The sequence below is a fragment of the Amphiprion ocellaris genome, chromosome 11, assembly GCF_022539595.1.
Source record: "Amphiprion ocellaris isolate individual 3 ecotype Okinawa chromosome 11, ASM2253959v1, whole genome shotgun sequence".
In the NCBI taxonomy this organism is placed as follows: domain Eukaryota; kingdom Metazoa; phylum Chordata; class Actinopteri; family Pomacentridae; genus Amphiprion; species Amphiprion ocellaris.
Genome location: NC_072776.1, coordinates 4924392 through 4939504, shown reverse-complemented (window position 1 = coordinate 4939504; position 15113 = coordinate 4924392). Strand labels below are relative to the sequence as shown.

Sequence of the window (15113 nt, the reverse complement as noted above, 5' to 3'; positions counted from 1 at the left end):
TATTTTTTATTTTTTTTAAATTCCTTTTAACATGCACATCATTAAAACTGTGGATTTCCCACAAATAAACATGTTTATAGTCATGAAAGTAAAAGTGACGAGACATAACAAGCTTGTCTTGTTGGATAATAGCTCACACTCACAGCTGGAAGCCTTCCAGCGTATTGTTTCTGTTTTAAAATGTCATGGTTTTGTCTAAGAGGAGGATGAGAATGTTGGAACACTTTGGATGGAATCCAAGCAGCAGAAAAGTGCTCCAGCAGTTTTGTCAGTTAAAAATACCAATACAACAACAGAATTTAAATATTAACTTAACAAAAAGTGGAAAGGATTAGGAGTTTAAAAAAAAAAAACTAACAAAAAAATGTGCGTATCAAAAGTAAAAGTACAGATAGTGAAGGATTATCTCAGCATTAAATTATTGATGCATCAACGTCTAAGCTGTATTTAAGAACAACTAATCATTTACTTCTACATTTGGAAGGTTAAAACTTCATTGTTTATAGTTTTAGAACAGTTGAAGGATCACATAAAAACTGTCTAACCCATAATTATTTCCATTTCTAAAACTTCGGACACACGTTAGTTGTTTTACTGTTACAGAGTATAAAAGTCTTCGGTTGAATATGTGCAACCAACTCTTAAGATAAATTTAGCGAAGTTAATTCATGAATTTATTTTTTAAAATAATTCTGTTGAACCACGGTTCAAAAGTAATGTCTGACTTTCATTTGTTAATTTTCATAGAATTTTTATATATTATTACTTTTGTCAGATTTATATTATTTCTGTGACCATTGTGGGTTTTTCTTTCATTAACCGAGGGGTACCAACAATTTTGTCCACATGTGTATCTGAGTACGGTAGTACTGGACAAAACAACGGCTCACGTCGGGAGTTCCTGGCCGAGTTTCCACGTTTTACCCGACGGTTGGAGGAGAAATCTGATTTGGGATCTTGTGATGTTCGGTGCAGATTATTTGATATTGTGAGCGGTTTACTGATCCAATGTTAAACCTCCACAGACTCATCAAGTCCGATTCGATAATATTAAAGATATTTGATACATTTGAGTTAAAAATTGGATGATTATGATCATCACACTACTGTCCAGAGCACCTTGGAGAATCTGTTTCCAAGCATTGATGCTAACATTAGCAGATAGCAGATACAGATAGCAAAACTGATAATTAAAACATCAGAGTTGACAAACTATACTAACCAGGTTTGCAAACCTTTTCTTGTCCACACTCCTTTAGCCTTCTGCTTTTGTTTGTTTCTCACGTTACACCGTTTAGATATAGTTTATCTGATGAGGAAGACGCTGCTTCCTGATTGCTTCCTCTGGCCTGATCATCTCAGTAACATCCTGTCATGTGTGATGCACCATTATTTCAAATCTTGTCATTTATGCACGCCTGCAATTAGAGAGATTCCCCTCATGTGCGTGATGCAATTTCAAAACTCTTGTTCATGTAAAAGTGAAAAGTTCCCCCAAAAATGAAAAACTGCAGCAAAGTATCTGCGTAAACGTGCACCTAATAACTCCACATCCCAAATAAGCAGCGACCTCCTGAATAAAACATCTGCAACGCACAGACACATCTCACTAAAGAAAATCTGGATGGCAGTCTGGCTCCACCCACGAGTACTTGAAGGCATCAGCGTATCCACGTGTTAAATACAGATCCATCAAAGAGCGGTAGATTTACATGACAGACACTTGTGGTAAAAGAGGGGAGTGGGAGGACTGAAAGGAGCCGCTGAGTGCCGCTCGCTGTCAGTAAAGATCAGTGACAATGAGACAAATTGTAGAATTTAAAGGAATTCCTGAATCTAATCATGACAAGGTTCAACTGAAACACTGAAATCCTTCTGGTTCAAACACATCAAAATAAAAATTCCACACTGGAGCACAAAGTAATCTCTGTCCCACCACTTAAAATTCTCTCTCTTCTTTAACAAGTGTAATAAATTATAGTAGCAGATGTCTGTGCATTCATGTTTGACATTATTAAAACTACAGTGAATGCTGGCCTCAGTTATCGCCTGCCTGTTAGCAGCTCTGGTATCACAGCAGCAGCACACAGACACTGAGCAGACTGTAACTGAACTCCAATCTACAAACCACAGTCAGAAACAAACAAACAGTAATTCTATCTGAGCCTGAATGCTTCAGAGCAGCTCAACAAAAACAAACTAGCACGCTGCAGTGAAAGCTGTGGATGCTCAGTTTTCTCTCTGCAGCTTAGCTTTATAGCTTTCTCTTTTAATGATGAATGGACAGCCTTTGGCTTTCAAATCCAGGTGGACTCATGACTCCTCCAGTCCAGCCAGACCAGCCACCAACACATCATTTGTCAGTCTAATTGCAGAAGTTTAGTGTGAGTCCAGGAGCTGCAGCTGATTGATTTAATAGTTATTATTCAGATGTGCCTGATTTGCTTTGAGATCGTTTTCTTTGAACATTGTGTCTCCTTACATGTCAGCTCTTTCTAGGCTCGGGCTGCTTTGTACTGGTAGATCTTAATGCAGTGATGCATGCTGTCTGAAACGGCTAGCTGACCCTCAAGTAACAGCGTCAGACCACGAGGACTACTCAAGCCCTGGTTTACTATGGGCCACCCTGTTCCCTGAGCAGGATATAACAGAACTCTGTGCTGCTCCCCCCAGTCTGCCACCAGCACATTACCATCTGTATCTATACAGATACCCCAGGGGCAGGCCAGGACCGGCCCCATGCCAGCACATACACCCAGAACCCTCACTGTGTTCCATCCTGGCTCCAGGACTTTGATACAAGGCACTCGGCCTGTTTCGTTGCCCCTTTCGGACACGGCTATCATTCCTGAGCTTAAGCAGGCTGCCACTAAGTATGGTCTGTGGAATCCGGTCACCACTGTGCGCTCCAGACGGGAGCCAGTCTTAGTCTCAAGCTTCAGGGCAACGAGGGTACCTTTCCGGATATCAGCCACTAAGAACTCATCCAGCCTGGTTACAGTCACACCTCTGGGAGCTTCCAGTTCATCTTTAGCAGAGCCCAACCCAGACCCTCCAAAGGTCTGGAGCAGTCGGCCATGTCGGCTGAACACCAGCAGGGCTCTCTCTGCTGCACAGCTCAGTGCAATCAGACCCTTCGCATTGACAGCGATGTCAAAGTAGTTTCGACATCGTCTGGCAGAACCATCAGCAGTTGGGGAGGTCACTTGCTGGAGGACATTTCCCCGAAGGTCCGTCACCTGTTTCAGAGTTTAAGTTAGTTTTAACCTCATAGATATCTACTGTGAATCGTACACATTTGACATCACACATACCTGAACACGTGCATTTCCACAGTCCACTATAAAGAGCTGGCCCTGGGGTGTTGCATGGATGCCGCTGGGCAAGGTAAGGTCAGCCCGACCCGAACCCTGCTTTCCAAACTGCCCAATAAGAGGGACGTTTCTGGGGTTAAATAGCGAGAAGGATGGGTCACCTTCTTCCTCTAACTCCACAAGTGCTGGTTCTCCTCTTTCTCCTCTGCCTTTCCTTGGGTCTTGAGAGGAACCATCTATGACCGACATGGACAAAGACCGAGCCACGAGCTGTTGTTTTGATGCAGCTGCTGCGACTTTTTTCTGTGGCTGGTGCAACATATTCTGACCTCTATATGTCAGGTAAGAGGAGGTCTGCCCCATGTCAGAAGCCCGAGGTCCCCTATTGAGAGCTGGAGAGGCTGAGGTGGAGCTTGACATGGAGTTGAAGTTGCTACACTTAACTTTCCACACTCCGTGATCATTGGTCCCACCACTGATCAGCGGATGTGTTTTGTGCGTCAAGTCAACTGCAGACTTTGATAAGCGGCAACTGTAGTTCAAAGAGCCTCTGTTCAGACTGTAGTCATGAGACGGGCTGACGATGAAGGTGTAGCTGGAGTCGAGGCTGTCTGTTGGAGATGGAGCTCTACCAGAATCACCAAGGGTCCCCAGAGAGTGTTCATCCGAGGACTGGCTGAGGCGAGAGTGAGGGCGACCCCTGGAGGTGAGGTCGAGGCAGCTTTGGCTGGCCAGAGAGTCTCTTGGAGTCATCCTGGGAGATGCTAGGGTGCTGTTCCCGTACCTTAACAGTCTACTACTGCACTCTTGACTCATCATTCTTTTATCTCCATTCTGACTGTTTAAACTCAGGCAGTGACCCAGCTTAGCATGGTCCCGTCTTCGTTCAGGTGAGGGGGATGGCATCCTATTGGAGGGTACAGAAAGAAGCTTCCTCTGGTTTCTTGGTGAGTGTTGTTTTTCATTACTGTTCATCTTGTACACCTGATCCTTGCCTTCAATATCCATGTTTTTGAGCACCGTAGGGACAGCCAGAAATACATCCTCCCCTTGCGACTGGAAGGAACCTGAATCTATCTCGTCTTCTTGAGAAGATTCCCACTCAGACTGTTCACACTTCGGAAGCCAGCGATTTATCTTTGCGGTAGAGATCTTTTGTTCCTCCTCTGACCCCAGATCACTCCGGTTAGAGAGGCTGATCTTTCTGACTACCCTCCCTGTTGGTGAGGTCCAGCCCTGTCCTTCATTGCTCTTCTCTGTTCCAGAACCTTGATGGTTTGTATCTTCAGACTGGATCTCCTGTGAATGGAGAGCACACATCTGTCCCTGTGGACCACAACCACCAACATGCAGACAAAGGCTTTGTTCATGCACCCGAATGTCTCCGAAGGTGACGGCATTAGGTTGGGGGCTGGGTTTGAAGTTCACTTTCTTCAGGGCAACTGAGATTTCCCAGGGCTGTAGGAACTCTGCCACCTCCTTTAGCAGCAGGTTCTGGTTTGGAACACTTTCCTTCAGAACTGACTGGCCAGCATCCTGAACCTGCTGTTGAAGCTGAGCCACTTTCCGGAGCCTTTGGTCCAGCAGGGACTGACTGACCCGGGCAGCTGCTGTGTTTTCCCTCTGGACCTGCTCCAGACGCTGCTGAGTGTCCCGGTGGTCCTGCTCCACCCTCTCCAGCAGGCGGCGCTCTTCTCTCCTTGCTCCCAATATGGCTCGTTCAACAGCTCGCTTGACAGATTCGGTCTCGGTCACGTGACGCTCTTGTAGGCGTCGTAGCTCGGCCTCGGCCTGGGCGAGGTCGCACCGAGCCTGAGTTAACCAGCATGGAGGGGATGGACCATCTGACTGATAATCAGGACCGTGGGCCGGGACTGGAGAGGTGGGGCTGCTACCCACAGAAGTTCCCACAAACATCATGGACGGATGGATCTTTACTCTTCTAGCATTCAGCTTTAATTCCTACAGAAAGACATATTAAAGGAAAGACAAATGCATACATAAACAATACAGTATGAACATAATAAAGGCCCATTGGTGAATCATGTGTCAGGTAATTAAAGGTCTCTACACACTGTGTGATTTTAACAATCCTATAAGTCCACAGCTTGCTCCACTGTACGACATGAATCTAATAATCTTTGGGCATGACGTGAAGTTTGCTCTGTGCAGATGCACGATGAAAACGCAGCCTGGGTCTGTTTCTTCAGTAAATGCATTTATTGTGGCTACACGAGTTATCTGTCTGCGATTCAACGGCTCTTTATACTGCATTTCTGCATAATAAGATGGTTTTTATAACCATAAAGTAGTTATAATGGGGTGGATTGATTCAGACGGGGCACCATTGAAGGCCTAGGTGTGAAATGCACGGCCGCCTCGGGTATTTTGTGACAAGTAAACTTTCTTCACCACTGGAGTTTGAACAGGAATGTAAGTGCAGTGATTACTGTTTTATTTGGTTTATCTTTATAGTGAAGTGACTGATCTGACAGACATCTTCAAATGCAGCTTTCACACTGCTAAGGATGACTTTACAATGCTCAGCAAATGAAAGGGGTGATTAAAATGTGCACTGAAGTACTGCTGCACCCATCTCTGCAAGGACTTAACCTTTTCATTCATTCTCAGGTGAAGTTGGAGAGACATGAACTTGACAAAAGCTGATAAGAATGAAAAATTGCTCCAATGTTGGTTGGATATTGAAACATTTGCGTACACTGTGGTCCAGTAATTCACTCCTGTTGTTTTAGGACTTATTTTCACAAAGTATTTTCTTGTTTTTAATTTTTCATGAATAACAGAGAACAAATTTGAAGCTCCATATTCTCAGGTCATTGTGTTTCTTGATGTTTTAGGTTTTTGTTGTAGTATTGGTTTTAGTATTGACATATTTATGCATATATGGTATTGAAGTCCTAATTTTAGTCTTGTAACGACACCATTCTTTAGAAATCCAGACGAAAAATCAACCAAAGGCTCAGATGCTGCCACTAAAGTAACTTATTTTCACTGGAATAACTTTATATTATTGCTAATTCATTTGTTTTTCTGAGGCCCTTCAATGTCGGAGAAACCTCAGTTTTAAGTCTTGCTGCTGTTTGTTGGCAAAACTGATGCAACACTTAATATTCTGGGGCATTTTTGACTGCAATTAGCAATCCTCTGAAACAGTTTGGCTTCACCATGACACAGGCCCAACAGATAATCATATCTCTGCATATTTTGAAGCCATTTAATCTAAAATTCAGCTCTATTTATGTATATAGTTTGCAGGTAACTTTATGCACCTTTCAAATGAATTATATATGCTCTTAATGCAAGCCATTCCTGTTTTAAAAAGGCAGGTAACAGGCCCTGTGGTACATTTTTAAGGAATGGTCAGCAGTGTGGCCCTTTTTAAAATATAGTTAAATATTTACTTGAAAAAGGTTCCGAAGCTCCTAATATGCAGTTTATTGTCTGGTGTATCTGTACTAACATCAAGATAGAGACATCCAAATGTGAAGCACTTGACTATAATGAAAACGTCTCTCATCAGACACGGTTTTCTTAATGTGTAAAAGCATGACAGACAGAAATCCTGAATCCGGCACGCTCTAATCCAGTCTGGCAAAGGTGATGGAAGTTTAACTACTGGCACCAGATAGGCTTGCTGTTGTGCTAACTGGCTGCCAAGTGAACAGCTGCTTGTGAAAAGGTGATACAGAGACGAGGTGGTGGGCAGAGAGAAGTAGCACAGAGGAGGAAGAAAGTTTTGGGATCTATTAGCATTTCAAACGGCAGCAGACAGCCAGAAGCATCCAGAGTGGGAGGTAAGGAGAGACTTCTCAGCTCCCCGGCTCTGTGAATAGACCCCGCTTTGATATTTTATTCATGAGCCGAACAAAGTGATGCGGAGACGTGGTGCTGAAAGATGCCTGTCCTCTGTGTGATGTATTGTGATAATGCCGGAACCCCGGGGAGGCGGCGGATAATAAACAGAAAGCAGCATTTAGATCAAGCAAACGTAAGGAGATTTATGGCCTTGAACAGGTTGGCTTTTTTTTTTTATATAGGAACTTAAACAGTTTCCAGTCTTTTGCATAAGTACTATATAACGTGTTTGTTGCTTCTTTATGTTTAGTTTTAAGTATGAATAATAAAAAAAAAAAACAAGCTAATTTAAAAAAAAAATGCATCAGAAATAAGCAACATGATGGCAATATATTAAATACATGACAAAATTAGGAACAATCAAATATTCTGGCAACTTTTAATACTGAAAACTCCTTTAGCATACATATTTAATAACTAAGAGCAGATAACAGCAGGGTCAATATACAATTTTTGTATCATAGTTGACATTTTTGCTGTTTTCAGGCCTAAAATCAACATTGTCACCTATAACCAAACACCACATGACATTTTTACACAAAGATTCTTCTAAATATTATATATACAACTGTGATAATGCGATAAATCCACACTTGACTCACACACTACTTTATATTAAATAAGTCAGAAAGCCTTGGAGTCTTGCCAGGCTTTTCTTCAGGAGGAAATGACATCATGTGGAGCAGGTCATGTGATCTGGAATTAACACACTTCCTGGAGAGGTGTTTTTGGAATGGGGAACTTAGTGGAAAGTGATTTAATTTGTTATTTTTCATATAAAATTTGATATATTGCCAAAAAAGAAATATCTGTCATGATTATCTCAACTTGATAAAAAGAACACAATCCAAACTATTTCTGAATAAACTCATTTTATTATTGTTTAGCTAATTAGAAGGTGATTGTTATTAAATTTGGACGGTTATTTAGTTGACATTTTATTGATATCCAGTCATTTTTTATTAATAAGTGATTGTTTCTATAATAAATAATTATGGAATTTGTAAAGACATGATCATAATGAACATAAAAAGCATTCGTTTTTTTAATTATTATTATTTTTAACCCTCTTGCTGTCTTCACTTATGGGCACCAAAAAATATTGTTTCCTTGTCTGAAAAAAATCCAAAAATCAGCAAAAAATTCCCCAAATTTCTGAAAATTTGCAAAACTTTCAGGAAGAAAATTCTAATTCCTGAAAAGTTTCCCTTAAAAGTTTTATTTTAAAAAAAAAAAAAAAAAACCCTCAAATTTGGCAAGAAAATTCTTGCAAATATTTTCAAAAAATGAGCAAAAATCTTCCAAAAAATCCTAAAAATATCTCAATTGATTACATATAAATCAGTAAAACATGATATTTTCTTTAAAAACATTCAGATTTTTTCCCTGAATGCTCTTAAGAAACATTTTTAACATTTCTTTTTTTCCAACAAAAAAATGTTCAAAGATTTCCCAAAAATGTTGAAAATGTGGACGTCAGAAATTTTACTGTGAAAATAATTTTTTTTTCCCCACATTTTCAAACTTTAAAACAGGTCAGTTTTGACCCGCAGGATGACAGGAAGATTAATAAAAATGTATGCAGGATATATTCCAAAAAGTCCCTCAATTATAGATTGACCCAGCAGTAATTTATATTTTCTCCCTCAGATTCTGTCTTAGTCTGTTTTTCAGCGTCGTTATGTTTAATGGAATTTAATGTGACATTCTGCTGCAGCTGATAATTGTGTTGTCAGTGTAAATGTGAGTGTAAATGCTTTTACAAGTGTAAAAAAAAAAGATTACTGCCATATGTCTCATAATGAATGTGCCAATTATTCAGCTGTTACAGAAAAAGTGGTAGCAAGTATGATTTATATTCAATCTGTCAAGCCTTGGATGGTGAAACACAGCAGTATATAAAGTAGCATGAAGAAAACACAGGATGGCTGATGGCTTTCAGTCATAAATAAATACATAAAACTAAAGTCTTTGCTAATTATTTTTTCTACACTGTTCACATAGGATTAATGTGTGGCTCTGCAGCTTCATATCAGACTGTGGAAGCAAGAAAATATAACTTTTCTGTGCAGTTAACAGGTCTGAGTTCTACCAGCTTCATTCTGGGACTTAAATAGTTTAAAAAAAATGTTAGAGGGGAAGAAAAATGAAAGATTAAAAACTAAACAGAGAAGCCGTCATTTTCTGTCTGTTTAAAACACCAGTGGGGATGTTCGATATTAAACCTCTCATCCTTTGATTAAATATTAATCATAAACTTAACCTGCAGAGACTGATTTTAACCATAAACCTGTTGGGTAGCATTTGCTTTTAATTAAACCCAGCCTAAGCTTTTAATCAGCTCTAATTGTACTGGGCTCTATGGGGACTCATTTTCTCAGCTGTGTTTCTTAGACATAAAACCACACCCTATAAATCTCATATTCGATATATTTTCCATATAAAGCTAATATTCTGTTAACCTTTTAGTGATGTTGGATAATTTAGTGCTGCTCAGGATTCTTAAAAGTCACCATTTTAGTGTTTTTGTTCTTTGTAGCTTTAATTTGTTGGTTTAATTAAATGCTTAATGGGCTGAAAAACCTCAAAATAAAAGCTTGATTTGTGAGTGGGTGGATGGATGCCTTGTTTTTGGACGTTTGGACCGGTTTTGAAACCAATGTCAGTCCCTCCACTGATCATACCGGCTGGACCAATGGGACAAAGACTGGTTATGGGGGGTTTAGTGCGATTTGTCTCGTTTACTAGTTGGTCGACCTACTCTTCCTACCAAACTGCTCAGCTTCATCTTCTTACAGTAACTACAGCCTGAACCTTTACTGCCCCAAAAGTTGTACATTAGAGTTCACAAGTCAGCAGAAACTGTTGTCAGCAGTCTGACTGGCTTAGTGTCAACTCTCAGGACTTTTCCTGCTCACTGCATGAGAGTTTAAGACTTTCAGATAATCAAGTGCATAAAGCCTCTGATGTGGACTGTACAACGCCAGTACAGGAGGTCCTCGCTTTACAACGTCATCGACCTACAGCATTTATCTGGTTATGTGGAACTAGTTGACGAGCAGAGTGGATGAATACGTCGTCATGCGGCGCTATAAGGCGCAGGCATACATATGAGGGTTCTTCATGTATTTGTATGCGTCACCAGAAAACATCCCAGGAGAAAGATGCTCTTGAATTATTATTATTTTTTTGGCCTTTGTGGCTTTATTTGATAGGTCAGTGAAGACAAGCAGGAAAGTGTGGAGAAGAATGGGGGAAGACATACAGTAAAGGGCCCTAAGTGGGAATGGAACCCAGGCCACTGCTTCAGGAACTAAAGCCTCGCTCAGCCAGTTGAGCTATACGGGTGCAGCTCTTAAATCATTTTTCAACTTCAAGCCTCTTGGTCCAGTGATGTTCAACCTTCAGGTCAAGGTCTCATGTTGAGTCTCCTTTATTCTACTCGACAGCATGTACGACCTTCTCATCTCTCTGAAAATGCTGGTTTCAGTTCAGGAATGGATAGATGTGGAGGTCAGATCAGTCAGGTTCATGGGGCTACATTTGGCTGCTTCTACTGTGTGGATTTCCAGGAGCAACATCAGCCAGCTGGAGCTTTTCCTCTCCTTTTTTTTTTTTTTGGATTGCTTTAAACATTTGAGTTTTTGTGGACAGTCAAGATTTTATAGTATACGATTATGTCCCAAAATGGGAGTTTTGCTCCTTATTTCCAGGTGAGGGGGGGAACTTTTAGAAGTACCCTCATATGTAGTTGTTCTACCCCAACAACAAACCCACTGTACACATCCAAGCCTGGTTGTACAGGAAAGAAATCCACCAGGAGGATGATCTTTAAGCTACAGTGTCTGGCTGCTTGTTGTTGTGCTTATTTATTAGACATTTGTGTAGTTGTTTGCATTTCCAGTCAAACATTTGCATATTACAGATGTAGGAACTCCAGGTGTTTATGGGCTGTCCTGATGGGTTAGTTTGTTAGAACGTATAAACGCTGTAATATCACAAACTGGGAGAGATCAAGTAACAATCTGACCAACCGTGAATGAACATGAGTCCAAATTCAATTTATTGTAGGTGTTTCCAAGCAACATGTGTCACCTTGATGCGTTTCAGTCCTTGATTTTTCTACTGTTTTGAACCCTTGTGAATGGACAATAGTTTTAGCTTAGCATTAGCTCTTGGATAATCAAACTCATAAACTAAATGGGGGGAAAAACATACATTTAGTTTTTTTCCCGTCAGCCTTGAAACAGTTAAAAGTATTAATGAGTGTGAGCAGCCTTCACCAGGTGACAGACACAAACGACAACCAGATGGATGTTTTCAGCTGCAACATTAGTATTATAGATGTGTGTGTTTTAAATTAAGGGCTGTGAATGGATTTATGCAATACCAGCAACGCTGCTGTTTAAAAAGCAATTCAAGAGTAGATCTACTTCTACCACTGAATGCTTAAATGCAGAATTTCAAGATAAAAATTGTACTTTATTGATTCTTCTTCTTCTTCTTCTTCTTCATCTTCTTCATCTTCATCGTCTTCTTCTTCTCCTTATTTTTATTTTCAGGACATTTTCAGATAGCAATAAATATGGAAATATTTCAGCTGCATTCAGTTTAACTAAAATAAACTCATATGAAAAATATTTTAGTTGAATTTCTCACATGCAGGACAGCTTTATTAGTATTTTTTGTTTTCAAGATGAATTTTTCTATGTTTGAAATTGGCAATCGTAGTTCAGAATGAACAAAAAGTTAATTACGGGCAATTTCACTGTTAAATAATTAATTTTTTAAAACAACGGCATGAACACAAACGTGAAAAAGCCAAAAACTACTGAAGTAAATTTAAATGGAGCAACATGATTTAGAAAATGTTTGTAAATTGAAAAAAAAAAAAACTGTGTCCAGGATTATAATAATTAAGGAGACAATACATAAATTCTTCTTTTATAACACAAGAAACAACTTCATTTTTATCAATAATCAATTAATCAATCAATTCCTTCAATTCATAATTTCATTAGTAGTTCTCTTAACTTATAAACCGTTCTATTAGCTTCTTTTGTTGAGCCTAGATATTATTATTATTATTATTATTATTATTATTATTATTATAGAGAGTAAGAAGGTGTTGTAGTTGGTTAATATAGAGGTTGGCTGTATCTAATGTATTTAATTTAATATTGCATTAATAGTTGAACCAGCAGCCTAATGTTGGTATAAGTTATGAACCGCTTTAATAATTAAACATATATTCATGTGACTTCTTTGTATTTTTGACACTTGAGATCATTTTTGTTTAAGGTAAAGTAACGAATGCAGAATTTTTAACTTCTTTATTTTAGTGCAGCTATTTAAACCTAATTGATTTTGAGAGCTTCTTCTTCCACCACCTGCAGTGCAGTTCTTTACCTGGTAGATCAGGTGTATCTGAGGCAGTGTGTCAGTTCTGTTGGTTTCTCCTCGTATTACCAAACTACATTATAGATGAAGGAGTCCGGTTGCTCATCTTGTGAATGTTGGGTCACATTAAAGGAAGCAAATGAGAAAAACACTGTTTATGCCTCAAATTTAGGCCTTGACATTAACCCCAGTGTTGTCCTGTGGATCAAAATTGACCCGTTTTAATGTGGAAAAAAAAAATATTTTCACAGTGAAACTTCTGATGTCCACATTTTCAACATTTTGGGGAAATCTTTGAACATTTTTTGGTGGGAAAAAAGAAATGTTAAAAATGTTTCTTAAGAACATTCACATAAAAATCAACCAAAATAAAGCGAAATTCGCTGGATTTTGGTTGATTTTTATGTGAATGTTCTTCAAGAAAACAGAAGTTTAACTGATATATATGGAATCACTTTAGATATTTTTAGGATTTTTTTGGAAGATTTTTACTCATTTTTTGAAAATATTTACAAGAATTTTCTTGCCAAATTTTGGGGGATTTTTTTTAAAAATAAAACTTTTAAGGGAAACTTTTAAGGAATTACTGGAATTTTCTTCCTGAAGGTTTTGCAAATTTTCAGAAATTTGGGGAATTTTTTGGCTGAATTTTTGGATTTTTTTCAGACAAGGAAACAATTTTTGGTGCCCGTAAATGAGGACAACAGGAGCGTTAAAAAGAATCTAAAATGGCTGTAATTAAGCAACAACCAAAAGTCAAATATACATCAGAAATAATCTTCTAATGTTCACGTCTTCACACAAAACTGACATGAAATCAAAGAATACAGAAAGTCTACTAGAGAATAAAACCATGACACTCCTGCAGAATGGTGTCTTACCTGTGGGCAGGTAGCAGCGCTGCTGTGACCCCATGCTCTGCTCCACTCGTCTTCATCTGCTCACTCCTTCAGCTCCAGCCTCCGGCGCTCCTCGCTGCTCTTCCCCTGGTTGCTAGGAGACAAGCCAAGCCGACTCCAGTTTCTCTGTATGCAAACTTAACATGCATCCACTCTGGGTGTTTGTCTTTGCTTTTCAGGCTGTGCGCTTCACTTGTTGTGTGTTTTTAGGAAATGCAGCAAATTCATTAGTAACACAAACCGCCGTCACGTCTGCGTGTTCTGTTGTTCTGATGGAATTTCATGGAAACGTTCCTGTTGAGGTTGATTGCAGGGATTTCCTTCGTGATCTGCATTAACGCTCATGTCGTCCTGCAGGTCAAAATTGATCCGTTTTATAGTTTGAAAATGTGGGAGAAAAAATATTTTCACAGTGAAACTTCTGATGTCCACATTTTCAACATTTTTGGGAAATCTTTGAACATTTTTTGGTGGAAAAAAAAGAAATGTTAAAAAAATGTTTCTTAAGAACATTCACAAAAAAATCAACCAAAATCCAGCGAATTTCACTGGATTTTGGTTGATTTTTATGTGGATGTTCTTCAAAAAACAGAAGTTTTACTGATATATATGTAATCACTTTAGATATTTTTAGGATTTTTTGGAAGATTTTTACTCATTTTTTGAAAATATTTGCAAAAATTTTCTTGCCAAATTTAGGGGATTTTGCAAAATAAAGCTTTTAAGGGACACTTTTAAGGAATTATTGGAATTTTCTTCCTGAAGGTTTTGCAAATTTTCAGAAATTTGGGGATTTTTTTTGCTGAATTTTTGGATTTTTTTCAGACAAGGAAATAGTATTTTTTGGTGCCTGTAAATAAGGACAACAGGAGGGTTAAACATTGATTTACTAGACTTGGTATGTTGTTGTATTTGGTCCACATGAACTTTATTTGCTCTCAGCCTTGTTTCTGAGATGTATTGGTTGCAGGTTTATACTGTTCATATCGTCTGTTGATCAGTTTATCAGTCAGTTGTTTGTGAGGTTCCAGACTCTGCTGCAACGTCCCCAAATGTCTTCTTTAAACTCTGCTCCAAAATCAGTAGATTTGTAGTTTCCTGTTTCCATAAACCAGCACATATTCACTTTTAAAAGCCAGGAACCAGTTTTAACCTTTGAAAGTATTTCTAAATGATGAACTAATTGTGGGATTAGTTGCAGAAGAAAAAAGTGAAATAATTACGCGGCTGTTACAATATTGGAGCCAAATACAGCTTCTGATTGCTTTTTTGTCACTAGCAGTAAGAAGAACAAATGAATTAGAATTACTGAGGATGTTTTATGCAGCAGAAAGATTTTCCAGAAGAGTTGAGGCTGTAAGAGCTGCAAAGGGTGGAACAATTCCATATTATGGATAGATAGATGATGGATAGATGGACTATAGATAGATGGATGGATGATAGATAGATGGATGGACTATAGATAGATGGATAAATGATAGATAGATAGATAGATAGATAGATAGATAGATAGATAGATAGATAGATAGATAGATAGATAGATAGATACATCTATCTACCCATCATCTATCTATCCATCGACAATAGATGGATGGATGGATAGATAGATACTTTGTTAATCCCA

At 38.8% G+C, this 15113-nt stretch overlaps 1 protein-coding gene across 1 annotated transcript; it reads right to left on the bottom strand.

The window, feature by feature from the left end:
* Window positions 1-13526, bottom strand: LOC118470928 (uncharacterized). The gene is made up of 3 exons (XM_035952307.2): window positions 13472-13526; window positions 3315-5276; window positions 1-3239 (listed from the first exon to the last, which is right to left on the bottom strand). The coding sequence occupies exons 2-3, from the start codon at window positions 5232-5234 to the stop codon at window positions 2496-2498; spliced, it is 2664 nt and encodes an 887-aa protein (XP_035808200.2). The 5' UTR covers window positions 5235-5276; window positions 13472-13526; the 3' UTR covers window positions 1-2495.
* Window positions 13527-15113: the final 1587 nt, after the last annotated feature.